The 13,925-nt window shown below is 39.7% G+C and overlaps 1 protein-coding gene across 5 annotated transcripts in view; it reads right to left on the minus strand.

The window, feature by feature from the left end:
* The window catches only part of SMARCA2 (SWI/SNF related BAF chromatin remodeling complex subunit ATPase 2), a 1,363,970-nt gene that overhangs the window by 1,164,123 nt on the left and 185,922 nt on the right, over nucleotides 1-13,925 (minus strand). For 4 of the 5 annotated variants that reach the window (XM_069228519.1, XM_069228497.1, XM_069228477.1 and 1 more), the window contains exons 5-6: nucleotides 12,496-12,597; nucleotides 3,718-3,967 (exon numbers count right to left, since the gene is read on the minus strand). In XM_069228519.1, coding sequence (XP_069084620.1) covers nucleotides 3,718-3,967; nucleotides 12,496-12,597 — 352 coding nt within the window. The remainder of the gene's footprint in view (nucleotides 1-3,717; nucleotides 3,968-12,495; nucleotides 12,598-13,925) is intronic. The other variant, XM_069228509.1, reaches the window with a different exon arrangement.

Raw genomic sequence — 13,925 nt, forward strand, 5'->3', positions numbered from 1 at the left:
ACTAGTCTGGCTGTTTCAGCTTTTAAATGCAAATTAAGAGCAATGGCAATGCTCTAAAATATCAGTTCAAAAGCTGGAGAACAACTGTGACCTGGCACAAGGATTGGCACGGTTCACCTCTGGAAAGCCACAGCCATCTGCCTGTCCACAACATACACTTCCCCAGGCCTACGACATTACATGCTCAATCTGGGACCTTGTCTACTGTGGCTGCCAGTCAAAGTGAAGTGAGCGCAGAGAGAAGATTATGAGAAGGTGGAGTTTCAAGAGTCGGACAGACCAAGAAAGACTGGTATGTAGGCTTGGAGCAACAAAAGAAGCAACAACACAAGGAGGACCAACAACATAGCAGAAATGATAGCTGGAGCAGCACATAAAGTAAATAATCCTAATACTGAGGAAACACATGTAGAACCTGCCAGCCAAAGTGGGAATAAATAAATGCAGGGAAGTTGGCTCCCGGGCGAAGGAGTGCATGTCATGGGTGTGATAGAGCTCTGCAATCTAAATATAATCTTAATCTAAAACCTAATGTGTGGCAAGAATATATTAAGCAATGCCTCAAAGTGGAACTGAAAGTATTCAGATATTGAGTGGAGGCATTTATTTTGGGAGATCTGACCCGGCTGAGGCAGAAGCTTAGATAACTGTAGTAGAAGCACATAATACAAATCTACTAATCAGCTTCGATAACCAGGAGTCTTTCCAGGCATTTAAGCACAGCACTCCTAAAATCAACATATGGAGTTGAACTACCGAAACAGCTGGTGTGCTTTATCTAGATGAGAACTATATGAGACTTAAAGAGAAATAAAACTTTTCTGGAAGAAAAAACAGAATGCTTGATTAAGCCATAAACGATCGGAAAAAGGCCAGCGGGACATAGGTGCATACTGCACTTACACGCCTGCAAAAATCATAACAAAATCTGACACAAAGCCAACACAAGAAACTTGAGAGCAGGCAGCAAGGAAAGAATAAAGCCACTGACTAAATAAGTCCTTCTCAGTCTGCTCCAGCAGTAGCTCAATGAACGTAAGACTGATTTGAGACAGGAAATTAACTGACGTGTGCACAATACGGCAAGAGGTGATAGTAACCCTTAAGCAAGATGTTACCCATGTGGGATAACAAGTACTGGAGCTTGAAGAAAGAAAAACAAACACTTGCACCAGAGGATGGGGGTGAAGAACAATCCTAGGGGAAATATTTCACATTCTACTAAAATACCTACAACACATATTCCAGGTTAGGGAGTGTTAATTGCTAATGACCTAGTGGGGCTGGTGGAGAAGGCGGACCATTACAAATTCTGCCCTTGAGCCTCTTTAGATGGTAGGCCGCAAAGCCACTACATGGTGCTTTGGAAGACACCTCCAATACAATGGAGCTCACAGAGAAAAAAAGAGGATAGAAAATTAGATTACTTTATGTGCAACAACTCTCCTGAGGGTTCCCATGAAACCTTGTGGAGGCCTTAAAAGCTCTGACAAGATGGAAACATACCAACATGAAAGAGGAACAGAGAGCTGCGCCTGTGTTAAAAATTTGAAAATAAACTTACACTATCAAAGGTCAAACACAAATTCACAGGGGCTAGGTCAGACTTAAAAAGGAGCGTAGTAATAGTAAATTAAATATTGCTCTGATGAAGAAATCAGACAGGGCCATTTTGTCACTGAGTTCTAAGTCACACGTACATAGTAACCCCTAAGCCCACACTCTGTTGGCAAGAGCCTTGAAAGCAATAATGAATAGCGATAGGCTACATATCCAGCAGGGTGACTGCTCACTTTTTCGTAAAGTCAAACAGAAAAATTACATCATTGGCCTTGTTGGCAGCAGATGCTGAGAAGGCCTTTGACAGGGTTAGCTGTTCATTTTTGAGGATGTCCCAGTATAGGCTGGATCCGGATGGTCATGGTGCTTTTCATGCATCCAAGAGCTAGTATCTTGTGTAATGATATATTCTTAGACAGTGGTTTGAAAGGAGAATGGCTAATATCCCCGTTCGTATTTCTAGAGGAAATCTTCCCCCTGGAAATGGCATGGTGGCACTAAGACACCAAGGGCCTAGAATATGGAGTTACAGGTAAAAAGATTGTGTTATTTGCAGATGTTCGCTGCTATACATGAAAACTACTGAACTCAATAACCCTCCTTACTGGAGCTACTGGAGAAATTTACGATGACCTTGGGTTATATGGTTAATTCAGACAAATCTTTACTACTAAAACAATTGAACCATGCAGCGAGAGACCATGGCATGGCAGAAATACATTTTTAACTGAGTGATTGCTCTTTGAAGTATCTGGAGTCCTGAATGCTATTCCAAATTACTGACTTAAGATCAAAATAATACCCCTGCTGGACAGAGTATTGAAAGAGTAAAACAGGCTGTGCAACATATTTGATTGCTGGTAAGAATAACAGCAATTAATAAGGTAATCATATCAAGATTGATACTTGTCTTTCAGACACTTTAACTTGTGTTGATAATGCAACATTTAAGACTCTGCAGAAATCCATACTGAAAATGGTGTTACAAGGGGAACCAGCACTATCACACCCAAATCTAAAAGCACCTTGTAACAGAGGGGTGGGGAGTGAGGTTCCCAGACGTTAGGAATTACAGGGCAACCAACTCCAGATTTTGGGGCAAATAACCAGTGGGAACACCCAACTGTCAGTTGAATCAGTCCACATAATCCAGGCGATAGTTAGGAGGGCACTTTGGGACGTGATATGGCACCAAAGGAAAGCAAGTACCAAACAGCTGTATTTTAGTCAAATTACAAGGACGGCCTTAGGCACATGGAATTCTCTGGCAAATCTCAACCTTCCTGCCACCATTAAGCTCAACACAATACAGAAACTGGTGAGAGGGAGACTGTAGAATTCCTATAGATGCTGGGGGGGAGGGGCAAAAATCAGATTTGTTAAGAATTGTAAGCAGGGCAGTGTTAAATGGAAGTGTTGGTATTAGCAGCTAAACATCATGTCCAAAACATAAAGCAGCTATAAATAGGCAGTATACAGATTTTGAAAAGTAAGTGATTACATCAGAATGAAAACAATGGTACGGTCTCAAAACTTTATACATTACTGACAAATCCTGATAAACAACAGAAATAATATATGTGGGGAAATTGGCAAAGATGATGAATAGAGACACTTCAGGCACATCTTAGGAGGTCTACTGGGGAGATATAATCTCAAAAAACAAATCAGTCCAAAGTAAGGAGCTTAGACTTACAGTGATTAAATGTTGGTACCTTATTACTGACAGACTAAGTAGAATGCTTCCAATTGTTACCAATTAATACTGAAAGGGGAGAGTGTAGGGTGGGAATAGGACCCGATGCGCTTAACTCTTTCTGCATAGACATGATGCTTACAGCAGTTTAATTTTCCACTGCAAGTCTAAGCTAACATCATCATTCAAATGAAAAAGAGTGGGGCGGGAATGGGGAAAGGAGATTATATCCGTGTAAAAATCAACAAATATTTTCTTATCTTGATTGGAGGTATTCTACCAAGGAATACTTGGGGCCGAGACATGTTTTTCTGCCAATGCAGCAGATGTAAAAGTATGCAGAAACCTTGAATTCACCCCCACCTTTTTATATAAACTTAGTACAAAATGTATTCACAAGAGTGTAGGTCCTCTTTCCCCATTACACTTCAGAAATTTGAAAAATCAAAACCACCCTTAACCTGTATTCCCTCTCCTGTAGAATTTCAACGGGGTCTAAACCCTGCGGTTTCTGAATAGGGCTGATTCGGTTCTGTTTTTGCTGCAACTGAACTATGGGTGCAGGCTGTCCAGGAGTTGGCTGTGGCACAGATGGACCAGGCATCACAGACGAAGGCTGGACAGGTGGAGGTGCAGGTGATGGCCTTCCACTTGGAGGTGGCACTGGAGGCTTTTGGGGTGCTGTGGGAGCACTTAATTCTGACCCTTGACCTGAAATAAATGAAATCACGCATCTAATTAGATTTTCCATAACACACTACAACAGCATCAAAGGCAAATTTGCAGAAACACCAACAATGTTGCATAGAGAATCCCTAATTCTCTTCTTTGTAAACATGTAAAACTGCACCACTTTTAACAACGAATGAAAATTACACAACACTCACTCATCAGTTACAATCTTCTTAACGAATACAGTGCTCTTTTATGAGAAAAGTCCTGAGAAGCCCAAAATGCCTTGCTTAGCTGCAGCCATGTTCGTTCTGATTTGCAACATAAATGCTGTTACTTCAACCACCACAAATTCTCATTTACAAATTTAATTGAAAAATGTTAACTTGAGCAGAACTAATATTGTACAAATATATAACTAATATCGTAGGCTATCAGTTATCAGATTATAATCAACCCTCAATAATAATATCCTGCGAGGTTAGGCACCCTGCTAGCCCGGAGTATTTGACTCATATGAACTAATGTAGGGGGGAAGTTAGGGTGAGTCGCCTGTGCAGCAAGCTCCTCAGTTTAAGAGATCAACATAAATCAAATGAATCTAGAGCTCCAAGGAGTGAAGCAGAGGAACTCTAGCAAGACATGTAGTCTACAAGAGGGCTCCAGTTGCCAACAAATTTCTTTTTGGAGTGAGAAAACTCTGTAGGTTATTTGTTCCATGTCCAATGTTTGCCAAAGCGTGTGAAATCAGAAGGAACTACTGAGAGGATCCTTTTGCTTATTGAAGATGGCGATAAGTTGTTTAGCTGTACTTGGCATATGGCGAATGAGAGCCCAGTCATTGTTAGTCATGCCTTCCAGTTCTAAAGGTCATATTCCCAGTATCAAGATGCTAGAATAGGGTATCCCAACATCTCTTTAATTTGACCTAGTACTTCTTTTCTAAATACTTGAATCACCATACATGTCCAACATATATGCAAGATTGGGACCATATTCCATTTGCAACACCAGCACAGGCCCAAAGTGAAGCAGTAGATTCGATTTAGTTTCTCTGGAGTCTCCTACCGCTGGTTCATTACTTTGTTTGCCAATTCTCTTTGGGGATTGCTTTTGAGTGTTGTTTGGATATCCCTCCACATTTGCACCAAGCTTTTTAAGGGTATTTTTCTTTACCCAAAACCCAATCCCAATCCCAATGGGATTTGTATGTGTGTTGGGTGGCTGGTTTGGGGCTCTGGAGGACTCAATATGTCGTAGAGATAAGGTCTCTCGAACCATGGAAGCCCAGGATCGGTGTTTGAAGTACGTAAGGCGCATGGTGGCCACTGATGTATTCATTTGGTGCAATGCCCAATGGTGAAGCTGACAGTATTGGAGACAGGTTTTCTCTAAGAACTTAAGGTCACATCAATTAAATACGTTGAACGTCTCTCCCTGGAAGAGATCTTTTAGTGTTCTGCAATCCCCGTCCACCTATTATGGGAAGGATCAATGATCTGAAGCGGGTGTGAAATCGGGGTATCTGGTTATAGGTGTACTTGGAGAGGGCTGATCATTAATCTGAATGATCACCGCCGACGGAGAGGATTAAGCCATCATGCTTCTGCCTATCATGAGTGGGCCATTATGCATCTCACAGCTCTAAGGAAGGTCCAACTCATCCGTCTGAATGCTTTTTCTGTGCCAAGAAATATCTGCAGAGCTGAGATTTTGCGCCTGTGAGCTTTTTTCGACCAATTGGGCAACATGTTGAATGTTATTCTAGCCTTGACTATGATGAATAAATCCAACGTGATCAGGGTCAACCAATCCAGGGAGAAGGTTCCAGCTTCATCACAAGTATTTTCGTATAGACTTTTGCATCTGTGTTTAATATGGTGTTTCAGCGATAAGACACACAGTTGGTCGGGTCCTTGCCCCTTTTAGGCATTAGGGCAATCTGCTTCACACATAATGAAGTTTATGGCTAGTGTATTATTCAAAAGAGTTGAACAGGAAGAGTAAGTGCTCCTTGAGGGATGGGAATGATATATAAAACTCCAGTGGGAGGCTATCTAGTAAAGACGCTGATTTAAGTGCCGGTCTCACCTTAAAAAATATCTATGGGGTCTTCGAGGCAGTCTCTGTGATGGAGTGATAGGCATCCACGCACATTTATGTAGGTTATCTTGCATGTCAGTTGGCTTTTTGTTCCCCTACATACAGAGTTTTCATTAAAAAAAAACAAAAGGCTCCAGTTTCTGTTTTTATTTTATAGCCCATGTACCAAAGGATGTTTTAACTTGAGGAACATATGATTTAACACTATATAATTAATTTTGCAAGACAGAAAGGTGCCCACCTTATCCCCTTTGTCATAGAAATATTGTCTCCGGGCCAGCAGGGAATGTTTCATTTTATTGGTCCTGTGTTTTTAGCCGACCTCTCATAATAGCCAGCTTTCTTTCTATTTGATTGGAAAGGGCCTGTTTATCTAGTGCTTTAACCTCTGCCTTTATGGACTGTTCTACAAGACGCACTCCTTTAGCCCGGTTTATCTCAATGATGACAATAGTGCTCCGATAGTAGCCTTAAATGCATCCCAACGAATATGTGGGAAATCTCCAGAAACTGTTAAGAGTAAAGTATACGGTGATTACATAGAGGATAGTATCTCTGTCTACAGGATCTGTTAATATTTGAGGGTTCGGTCACCAAGGAGGGGGTCCCTGAGAGGTACGTTTTCCGGTCTTTCCAGGAGAGTTCAACATGGGCATGATCTGATATGGAAATGTCCAAAATAAAACAGAGTCTAACATGCGGAGTAGAGAATGGGTAATGAAAACGCAATCTACGCATAAGTAGGTGGAATAAAAAGAGTAATCCCTGGTGCTAGGGGGAAAATGTCACCATGCACCTGTGGGTCTAGTACAGTAATTTTTTTTTGAGAAGTGCTGACACTGCACCTGCCCGATATGCATTTATGCTGTGATCACTGTCTGGGTCCCATGACATATTAAAGTTGCCCCTGCTATAATGTCATCTTTTGAGTCATGGAGTTATTCCCTCATCAAGGTGCTGAGGTATACATCTCGACTTTCAAAGGGATGGCTATAGGTATACAGAGCATGTCTACATTAAAACTGTTGGTTTGATGCTGTTCTATTAAATAACCATGTCTGAAAAATGTTTCCATATGCTATACGAGAAAATAGCCTCAAAATGGATTAAACATTTATTAATATGATCTGGGCCCGTTTATATATGTGGTATACTTACTGCAAGCTTTGTCTTAACCCTTAGTGTATTCAGCTTGAGGAAGTGGCTGGCTACGTTTCTAATAACTGTAGCGGATTTTGCCCAATATGCAGTTTCCACAAATTGGCAACTGCCGGCAATTATATCACTGGGAGAGGTCCAAAATTGATGGGGATATTTGGGATGGAGCATGTGCGATGGTCCTTCTTAAGTAACTGTGTTTCCTGAAGAAAGATAATGTTGGGATTATGTTGGAGGGGTATTGTCAACTACTGCCACTTGTTAGGGGAGTTCAGGCCCCGTACATTAAGGAAAAGGAATTGAAATATGTTTGGTGGATTAGTAACCCAAGAAATAGAAGAATCAACTGTTGCACAGTTAGTGGCAATCCCAAAATCTAAAGTATGGGATCCTTCAATTCCTGTGCACGTCTTCTACCACATCACAAGCATAAACAAGAAATAAAACATGGACACGTAAAGAACACAGAGACAATGAATTAAAGAGGCCAACTGGGTCCAACCAGTTCTCTTTTTTTATCTTCCAAACAGAAAAAGTGAATAATCCTCAATGAGGATAGAAGAGAGGAGTTCACCCAGGGAGGGGGACCATGGATCCTAGTTTAAACAAACTAGAGAGCGTCAGAGTGTAGTAGTTTCTCAAATCCTAGGGGATAAGTGGCGTCCCACATATTCTTTCCATGGCCCGTATTTTCGCGCTTCGTTTGGAGAGAGCATAGTTTTTAGTGTTTTCAATTATCTGTGGACATATGGGCATCCGATGGGGAAGTAGCTCCCTGGGGAGATTCCTTTTTCATTTTTTTAAGGTGTGATACCACATTGCCTTTGGCTTCTTCTGCTGTTTGGTTCCTGCCACAGCAGGTCCTGTTGTGGCACATGGTTTGTCACCCCTGGAGGAGTTTTGAGCAGTCTGATCTCTGTTCATGGAGGTGGGTCTTCTGGGTTCAGGGTCTAGTGTCCCAGCACCTTCTTTACCTCCAAGAGTGGGTGCACATATCTTTGCTTTGCAATACTTATGTCCATTGAAATCTTCCTGAGCTACCAATATTATTAGTTTTGTCATAGTGACAAAATCAGAAAAAAAGTCATTGAGGCCTCTCCCATTCAAGATTATCAGCAGTGATGATCTCAAAGCCTCAGACAGGATTGCCAGCAGTAATGTAAAAAACAGGCTTTATCAATTTGCAAAACCTTTACATGGGTAATACTTAACAGTCATAGCATAATGCACCCGGTCAAAGGTAATAAATCTCTTCAACCTGATTTCTCACTCAAATATTAGCTTGAAATATAACAAAAGTGGATAGGTGACGTGCATGTGCACTCTAAATAATATATTACAGCTCAAATAAGATGTTTCTTGTTACCCAACATAATGGTTGGATTGTTGGAATTGGAAATTCAAGCATTTTTTCCAAACAACGGTTTATGGGTTCTGAAAATACACAGATTTTCATTGTGAATACAGAGTTCAATTTTGCCAAACATATATTCATTCAACTAAGCAAAATTCTAAATTAATAAGCTAGGTTGCATACTGGAGAGCTACATACAAGTAGCTTGAGGGGAAACAAAAGCTCACGAGCTACTTCCTGGGGGAGCCTGTTATACATCACTTCAAACTGCAGCCAACCAGGTCTACGAAAAATATTGGTCTCCATTGTCCTTCCAAGTTCAGCTCGTACACCAGAGTGACACTAAGGAAGAAATTCTTGGAAGGAGAGCTAAAACTAAACTTGCAGTAGAAAATCTCCCACCAGGAATATTACAGCTACCCCCAATAACTTATTTAGTAGATTTATTTATTTATTGTTCATACTTTTATGGTGCATGAGCATCGAAGGTATAGATGTGCTTTACTGTGAAAACAATAATGTAACACAAGGTCTTACATTAAACTATAAGTTGTTGAAACCATACGCACACTTAAGTGGTATCTAGCAGGTTCTGGAAAGAGGGGACGAGGAAGAGCATGTGGTAAGGGACAAGAAGGGAGAGAGAGGCGATAGGAAGACTTGCAGAGGGAGTAGAAGAGAGGTAGAAGAGGGCCGGGTGAAGGAAGGAAAATTCTAGAGGGAGTGAAGGGGACACAAAAGCGAATTCAGATTAAGGGTGAGAGTGAAATCCATTAATCATGCATGACTCATTCCGGAAGTGACAGTAATATCGAAGCCAAAAGAAAACCCAACATTTTGCACCACTTAAGGCTGATTTTGCCTACAAGTATAATTCACAATATCCTCATTAATCACTGTCAGGATAGAGGTAGTAGTGCCTTTATTTATTAAAAACAAGATGGGCTGCCGAACACTTTATGTTCCAATGTCAGGTCTTTCCTTTATATTAGTGCCAGATGTGAAACAGTGCTTTGATAGAATTGACATCCCTTGAGAGTGAAGCCAATTGATATACGTGATTCAATGGAATAGTGGTTAAACATATACAGAAACTATGGAATAACCTTGCCATAGTGGGGAGTTAGAATGAGGGGAGTTAGGAGGCATTCTCAGTTAAAATAAATTAAATAACGCAGGTATGTCCTTTCTCCAGCTGTATTCACCCTAACCACTTATGTAAGGGTGTCAAATATAGGCCCAGGAGAGCTGTATCCGAGGCAGATGTTTGAAGGTATCCACATAAGATACATTTACATCCAACAAATAAAAATCGTTCATGTGATTTCCAACCAAAGAAGTGCTATTATATGTCTCAAACCAAAACATGGATTTGATCAAGTGACTTACTAGGTCACTTAAAAAAAAAAAACTAATCTTCATAATCTACATGACAAAAATCAGTAAACTCCCCTGAAACAGAATAACACCAAGTGCAACCATAACAATACTTTGAAAGCAGAAGAACTGTTATTTCCCATCAATCAACATTGTAAGCTCAGGATGTGCAAATATTTTTCATTAACAAGTAGCTGCAAAATTAAGACATGAGGGCAGGACTTAAAAAAAAAAAACATGGACACTCTAGGCTCTACTGTCGAAGATCATTTTTAACTGCCCCCTCATGAAACAAAAGGAGAGTCTGGAAAAAGAAACATTGAAATATTTTTTCTTGCCTTGAAGGACAAGGTTTAGTAGAGGCTGCATTAAGAATAACTTATGACAGTTTCCAGAGCTGGACCCAGGATCAGCAGTCGCTTTAATTTTGTAGAAGACTTAAAGAAGTCAAACATGACAGATTTTACAACTCAGGTCAGTTTCAATGCTCTAAGCCAGTGGTGCTTAACCTGTTGCTTTCTGTGAACTCCAATGACCCACCACTGAAAGCCGCGTACACCTGTCTATGATTTGAACCACAAATACACAAAAATACATTAAAATGTATACAAACAAATACACAAATGACTAAATATTATAATTAACACACTAACAAAAAAAAGCAAAAAAGCTAAATTTTATTTGAAAGGGAAGTATGGAGATTTTCAAACTTAGTTTTATTTTTAAAAGATGAAACAGCATGGTAGACTCTAGCACAGTATTTCTTAGTCTTTTGACGTCTGTGAACCGCCACTAAAAAACTACTGGAATCCAGTGTCTCTCCCTGCCTCCACCCCCTGTTTAGTCATTACTCGAAGACAGGGACCTCTGGATATATATGTATATATTTTTTTTTTACAAGCTGGACGTTCAAAGCAGACAAAAATACAAAAACAATTATACACCAAACAGATTGCTCAAATATTTTGAGCAATTCACAAATTAAATATAGAAACACATGTCACCTTCACCTCTTTGTTTGTATATACTTTATTAATTTGAATTGATCAATTTTAATATTATTTAATTTTGTAAAACAGTTGCCTTCCACCTGTGTAGACCTTAAAGAACCCCTAGGGGTCCACAGGGTAAGAACTACTGCTCTAACACCTTAGTTTTTTTGCTCCTAACGCATGCTTTCTTTTTTCTCTACACGTGCCAGTGTTTCAATTGAGGCCACCTATGGTCCACAACAGTTTCTGTTTGCTCTACTTGCACTGCTCCCACAAACCAAAATAAGAATGGCAACTTTATCTTTAGGCTCCAATATCAAATGCCTTAACATTTATAAAGCATTTAAATGATGCTTTGTTTTGTACATGTAGTTTATTAATCCGCTAATATTAATTCATTTTCTAAGCAGTCAATCACCAACCGTGTAGGCTTCAAGGACTCCCAGATTAAGAACCACTGCTCTAAGCACAATGTCTTCAACAGGTAAGTTGGGAAGATACAAGGATCAGCGTGATCTCAGGTCCTCCATGAAGGGGAAGAATGGAGCTATACCTTGAGACAACACTAGACTAACAGGCCTCTTTAGAATGGTGCCGAAGTGGCTAAAATAACAGGTAGGAGTTTCATATTTTTCTCCAGGAGAGCTGGGTGATGCAGCCATGCACCCATGGCCAAGAGGAGGAAAAAAATGCCTTATTGGAGACATGTTCAAGTGTACCATCATGTTGTTGACCTAAAGAATCAGGGCTTTACCTCAAAATCAGTTTGAGGATTCAATTTTTCTGCTCCATTATTTCCCATGTATGGTCAAACACAGCATCACTGTGCTACTCCCCAGGCATTGGCGACACATTACAAAACACCTTAGAGAATCTGACAAATTAATCCGTATGAGAGAAATAAAGTAGTGGTAAGACATACACTCTACTTAACACATATCTCCCAAGATGCGCTATGCAGTTGTGAAGTAGATAGACTAATTAAAAGAAAAAAAACGTGCTTTCCGAAACAGTAAAAGGGGTGATCATAAGAAGTTCACTGGTCTGTGTCTAGATAATATCCATTTTTAAACTAAACAGGTTACTACACAGTTATCTGAGAAGGGGGTCTGACTAACAAAATTAACTCTGTCTTATCAGATGAGGAACTGAAAAGAAACAAGAGTAAAGAGATATGTAAGGAATGAAATCCACAATAAGTAAGACAAACTCTAACATGCCTTCTCACTAACGGATGCTGGCAATAGCAGTGGGAAGGGTGTTTAAAATGGGACTAAGAATGTAGGTAGACATGTAATTAAGTGACTAATATATGGAGACTCATTTAATGAGCAAGGACTGTGACAATGAACAAAAGGTAATACCGACTTCAATTAACTTCTGATTCCTTCCGAGTTACAGAATGGGTTTATTTGCGCCTAAAAATGTTGTCACCACAAAAACAAGGGTAGCAATTAATTTAAGGTCTTAAATTTGGCAGGTTTGAACTTAAAGACAGCGAACATAAATCCTATAGTTCCCTTTAAGTGCAACCCAGGAAGTGTAACAATAACCTATATTGTCCTTGTATATTCAACCAATACCTTCAGTCCAAGGCTTTGGGTTTATACTGGCAGCATGTAGAGGCATTCCTGGCGTTGGCCCAGGACCAGCCGGAGGAACTCCCATCGGATGCATCCCCATTGCTAATGTTAGGTATAGGAAATGAGACACACGTAAAGATTAATTGAAAAGTGAGATCAGTGTCAAGTTAGCTCACAAATTGCTAAATTATTCTCATTGGAGGAAGGCAAAGAACTCAAAATATTTAAAAACTCAAAATATATATCGAGTTAGGAATTCAGCAGACTTAAAAACAAAAAAAAATTGCAATGACAAAATGACAAATTAACGCAGTCAAGGCAATTAAGAGAAACACGTTCACAAGTAGTAAAGGTATGCATTCAACAATGAAAGGCCTTTTTCACATTAAGCTTAATCAGTTTTTTGTTAAAAATGTACATAGTTTCTTCCAAATGTTTTAATACCAACCCACTGCTTTCTTGAAAGCTATAATCGACAGAAGAGAAGAAGTTGCGATGGATAACAATACATGTTCAGACAAATAAAAAAAAATGTAGCAAGTACCTGTTCACAGAATCCTATACTCATTCTTTTCAATGCAGGTTGAGCGAATGCTTATGTACCAAGTGCTACCCTAAAACTGAAGTATGATCTGGCTTCTGTTTTGTAATTAATTCTAAGATGTGTTTTATTGGTTCATATCTGTGCACTCATCTAGCTGCTCATCTTAGTATGTTCATGCGTTTATTATATCTCTGTAGCAGCGCACTGAAGCCTGTTTTTATGGCTTGGATTGTGCTTTCTAAATGAAACCAAAACAATACATGTACCAAAATGGCTACCATTTATACTTGAGCGTTGTACTAATCATGAGTCTTCGGATAAATCCACTAAGATGTGCTAGCCACTCCACGCCAATTGCGTTGTAACGGTGTACTGATAACAGAAACAAAAACTTATCAAGAAACAAATTACATTTAACAATAGTTCTTCCCCGTTCTGATTTTTTTTTTATCAATAATTGAAGTTGAGCAAGCCTTGCTCATTAAAATTAAAATTCATATACCAGTGTTCTTACTGTAGCCGTTCAATTTCATTTTATGCCCTTAGAGGCGACTGCAAAATGTCACATCGGTCTACCCTTTTACCAATGATCGATTCTACAGAGCATTGAAAGTCACAAGCAATGACCAAAATGTAGCCCATTCAAAGCCTATACAAAATTGAGAAATGCCAATTACTAGGTGTCAAACAAGCTGCCACGGGGCAAGACAATGAATATTAAAAAGCTGTTTTCCACAGCTCAGTGTGTCAGCTTTTAGTTTCTTCAGAGTCAAATCTGCATTTATATATGCTGGGAAGTAATAAATGTGTTGGAATCCCAGTTCTACAATGGCTACTTATGGTGTGTGAATTTTCGGTTACAGGCAACAAAGAACAGTATTGATTT

This window comes from Pleurodeles waltl, chromosome 1_1, assembly GCF_031143425.1.
Source record: "Pleurodeles waltl isolate 20211129_DDA chromosome 1_1, aPleWal1.hap1.20221129, whole genome shotgun sequence".
Lineage (NCBI taxonomy): Eukaryota > Metazoa > Chordata > Amphibia > Caudata > Salamandridae > Pleurodeles > Pleurodeles waltl.